This window comes from Hordeum vulgare, chromosome 5H (genome assembly GCF_904849725.1).
Source record: "Hordeum vulgare subsp. vulgare chromosome 5H, MorexV3_pseudomolecules_assembly, whole genome shotgun sequence".
Classification (NCBI taxonomy): Eukaryota; Viridiplantae; Streptophyta; class Magnoliopsida; order Poales; family Poaceae; genus Hordeum; species Hordeum vulgare.
In genome coordinates, this window is record NC_058522.1 from 358,806,926 (window position 1) to 358,811,770 (window position 4,845).

The 4,845-nt window shown below is 46.4% G+C and overlaps 1 protein-coding gene across 1 annotated transcript; it reads left to right on the top strand.

Moving 5' to 3' along the window:
• Nucleotides 1-637: 637 nt before the first annotated feature.
• On the top strand, nt 638-4,328 carry LOC123452209 (protein RDM16). Its single transcript, XM_045128820.1, has 6 exons — nt 638-1,396; nt 1,836-2,108; nt 2,197-2,586; nt 2,667-2,861; nt 2,957-3,120; nt 3,207-4,328. Exons 1-6 carry the CDS (start codon nt 791-793, stop codon nt 4,066-4,068), a joined length of 2,490 nt encoding a protein of 829 aa, XP_044984755.1. The 5' UTR covers nt 638-790; the 3' UTR covers nt 4,069-4,328.
• The last annotated feature ends 517 nt before the right edge of the window (nt 4,329-4,845 follow it).

The window sequence follows — 4,845 nt, forward strand, 5'->3', positions numbered from 1 at the left end:
GCGAGTTTATGAACAACTTTATTTGCTTCTCTATTACAATGTTCAAATCTAGTAACTACAAAATCACATGCATAATGAAAACAATCATCGAATATTGCCGCCGTCGCACCCGCAAATCGTCCTCCATCCTTCATTGTCGCAATGACCTCCATATTGTCCGAGTTAATAATGAGGCGATTGCAACCCGCTTTTTGCGCCAGTGTTAGGTCAAATTTGAGCGCTAGTGCTTCAACCATCAATACATCCGCATAATAGTCAATTTTGTTGTTTCCTCCTGCAATAAATCTTCCTTTACCATCTCTAAGGACTATCCCATCATGCCTCGTAACAGATTATGGTCAAAAGAAGCATCCACATTAAGTTTCATAAATCCCACGGGGGACAAGATCATTCCTCCCTTCTCACTGAGACCTTTGGAGATGATGCATTGACAAAGTTTGTTGTTAGGACTAAAATTTCCATAGAAAACAGATGAGCATTCTGAGTTTTCTTCTTATGAGATACCATGCTGAGAATTAGATTTCTCATCCTAATTGACTGCTCAACCGACTTTGATTCTGACCGGAGTCCTCCTCGTCACCTCCCAGTTCCGATCGATAGAACTTAAACCCCTACAAGGCCTCAAAGCATTCGTATCGGCCGGCCGGCCCGCTCACCCAGCCCAGTAGCGGCGCCCAGCAGACGCCCCACGCCCTAACCCTAGCACCGCGGCGCCCCCATCTCCGGCGCGCTGCTCCCATCCGTCCGTCTGAAGTCGACTCCACCCCTAACCCCATCCCCATCCCCTCCCATGGATCGCGACCGATCTTCTCGCCGCGACCGTGATCGCGACCGCGGCGATGACCGCCGCACCACCCACGAGCGCGGTGAGGACCACCACCGACGCCGCCGCCACGACAGCGACGGCCATCAGCACCACCACAAGCGCGACGCCGAAGACGACCACCGCCGTCGTCGCCACGACGACGGTGGTGTAGAGGAAGACCGCCGCCGTGCTCGCCGACACCGTTCCCATTCCCCCTCCGAGTCCCCACCGACCGCGAAGCGGGATCGGTCGTCGAGCCGCGCTCCTCGGGATTCCGTTGAGCGCCGCGATTCCGCCGACCGAGAGCCGCTGCCGCCGCCGCCGCCGTCACGGAAACGGAAGGACCACGACAGCGGCGGCGGCCGCCGCGACAGCAACGAGCCCGACCGGGAAGGGGGGAAGCGGCCGAGGGCCTCAGTGGAGCCTCCTCCGCGGAAGGAGGAAAGGCCAAGGCGAGAGCGCAGGAGGTTTGAGGATGTTGATGCGTATGGTGATGAGAGGGGTAAGGGGGAAAAGGGCAGTTCGTCTCGTGAGCACAAGAAGGTAGAGTCAGGTGCCAATGGAGATTCACAGAGCGGCGCAGCCCCTAATGTAAGAATTTTTTGTGCTGTTTTCTTATATTGTGCGTAGTGATGTGATTTATGTTTCTGAAATTTTTGCAAGTGATTCCTAATGTGCTCGAGTACCAGTTTGATGAACCTAGAATTATGTAGTTTGTGATAGTTGTCCTACTACTTTCACTTGTATAGTTCATAAAAATGTAAGAAAGGGATGCTGTTGCATCTGTGTAGTTCGTAGTGCACATTGCTGGTGATTGGTGAATATGATACTCCCTCTGTAAACTAACATAAGATCTTTTAGATCACTAGAGGGAGTACTTATTTAGTGAATATATGAGGGTAAACCCAACAAGTACTTCTGTTTTCTTTGGAAGAAATTTGATCAACAGTTAGTTTTCTCTTTAAGACGTTGATCTCAGGTTCATAATTGGATCCATTCCTATGCTGACTTTGCATCTTATATTTTGCAGGGTGGTGCTCAGCAGCCGCTCAATTCTGCACCTGCTGTTGCGGTGCCATCTGCTAATCCTGTTTCTTCAAAGGTATCTTCGATTACTACCACCAATGAAAATGGGGGAGTTAGTATTAGATCTGATGAAGTTACTGGAAAATCTAGTACAGATGGAACTGCAAATTCATCCGCTGGCAGAAGTAGTAACTTAAGTCTTGATGCTTTAGCGAAAGCCAAAAAAGCTTTGCAACTGAAGAAGGAATTATCAGAAAAGCTCAAGAGATTACCTGCGGTAAGGCATTTCAACGATTATTAGTCCTTTGCTTCAATGTTCTTGTTATACTTTTGTAACCATTCTAAGCTCATGTTTGTCCATGCAGCTTAATAAACTTGGCACTCCTATTCCTGATACACAAACTCCTAAGAAAGAAACACAGTCTGTTTCTGGCTCGAGTGCATCTGCAGTCCATGTGGGTGCATCTTCTGAACTGCCCGCTAGTAGTGTCTCTGCTGGCATTTCAGGGCTTACCAACATTCCCAATTTGGATGCTGTGAAGCGAGCACAAGAGCTTGCTGCTAAGATGGGATTTCGCCAGGACCCACAGTTTGCACCTCTTATCAACATGTTCCCTGGTACATCTGGTGAACTGACTGTTCCTCAAAGACCTGCCAAGGCTCCTGTTCTCCGACTCGATGCTCAAGGTAGGGAAATTGATGAGAATGGAAATGTTATCAGCATGACCAAACCAAGCAACCTGAGTACTCTAAAGGTAAATTTCTGCAACTTAGCATATATTTCACGACGATATGTAGTTCTGTACATTGACCCAATACTTTTGGTTCATCCTAGGTTAACATTAACAAGCAGAAGAAGGATGCATTCCAAATTATCAAACCAGACTTGGAGTCGCTTGCAAAAGCTACTGTTCATTTTGATGAAAGGATGGGCATCAACCCAACTAAGCTCCTTCGTCCTAAAAGGCCAGGATTCCAGTTTATTGAGGAAGGCAAACTTTCGAGGCAGGCTGAATTGCAGAGGATTAAGGTCTGTAAGGATCAACCTCTTTTTGGATATATTACAGTCATGTGTTAGTTTATTGTACCTTCGGTACCTAAACTTATAATTGTTTGATTGTGCAGAACCAATTTGGCGAAGCACAAGCCAAAGAGCTCAAAGTAAAGCAAGCTCAACTTGCTAAGGCAAAGGTCGAGGTAGACATGAACCCGAACCTAATTGAAATCGCTCCTGGTGGAAGGCCTCCAAAGCGAAAGCAGAAGGAAGAGATTCCTGACATTGAGCCATGGTTTGCTGCTGCCTCACTTTGTTGATCGTTTGTAGACCCCCTTTATCAGTAATACATCAACTAATGCCTCTTTTATTTCTTTACAGGGACTCAAAATTTTTGATATCTCCTACGTATGAGGACATCTCCTTGGAAAACCTTAATATGGATAAGATCACCATCTATGTGGAACATCCAGAACCATTGGAACCACCGGCTGAGCCTGCACCGCCACCGCCTCAGCCACTTAAGCTGACTAAGAAGGAGCAGAAGAAGCTCAGAACACAGAGGCGTCTCGCTAAGGAAAAAGATCGGCAAGAAATGATTAGGCAGGGCCTCTTGGAGCCACCAAAGCCCAAGGTCAAGATGAGCAACCTTATGAAAGTACTTGGTGCAGAAGCTACACAGGATCCTACACGTATGGAGATGGAAATACGAACAGCTGCTGCAGAGCGTGAGCAGGCTCACGTGGACCGCAACATTGCCCGCAAACTCACACCATCAGAGCGCCGAGAGAAAAAGGAGAGGAAGCTTTTTGATGATCCCAACACACTTGGCTGTATTGTTTGTGTTTACAGAATCAGAGACCTGTCACACCCTCAGACCCGCTTCAAAGTGGACGTGAATGCCCAGGAGAACCGGCTGACTGGTGCGGCGGTTATCACAGATGGTATAAGTGTTGTGGTTGTGGAAGGAGGGAGGAAGTCGATCAAGAGGTACAATAAGCTGATGCTGAACCGGATTGACTGGGCCTCTGCAGTTGGTGGTGAGGATGGTGCCGACGAGGAACAAGACAAGCCGATGAATAGCTGCGTGTTAGTCTGGCAGGGTAGCGTGGTGAAGCCCACCTTTCCGAGGTTCGGTGTGCATCAGTGTCGGAGCGAGGCTGCTGCCAAGAAGGTGTTTACAGATGCTAAAGTTCCGCACTACTGGGACCTGGCTGTCAACTTTTCGGAGGATTCCTCTTGAGCTCAGCTTCTGTTCTAAGACAACGAGTGTTTGCTGTGGATTACTCTACTATTCATATGCAGTTAGTGACTGCTGTATGCTAGTACCGCGATCGTTTACTGGACCGACTACTTTGTATTGTCACGAATGCCATTTTCAGACTTTTGAAGTGTTGATGCTTGTTGTGAGATCTGTTACATAATCCAAGCACTGAACGCATGAAAGCGCTGTTGGACTTTTACAGCATATGCTTTCAAATAAATTTAGCTTTATCAGTTTAAGATTGTGGAAGCCTTAATACTTCTATGCCGTGAATTATATTTATGGAGTTTTTTTGTATTAATACAACATTACATGCCTTCTCTCTGAAACTGTTCGAAGAGACAACGATGCACATGTCCATGTGGGTCCTCACAAACCGTGTTAACTTACCATAACAACAACTCAATTCCTATCGAATTCCCATAGTGAAATTCCTATAGGATAGAACATACACAGGGTATACACATTATATATGAATGAAACATATTCATTAACCTAAGCATGCCTTCAATTTTCTTTAATGAGTTGATATTATGTTAATTGAATATCCTTTTTGTTTTACGAGATTTTTGCTAAAGTTTCATTTACGCCTAATTAACATCAAGTAGACCCTGTTGCTGTGAGAATTCTTAATTCAAGAGTTGTAGGGAGGGACTTATGTCACCACAAACAGCTACAGAAGTACCTCATACATTCATATATCTTCAATCGCGGTCTTAAGATATTGACTGATAGCACCATCGAAAAACTCGAGAA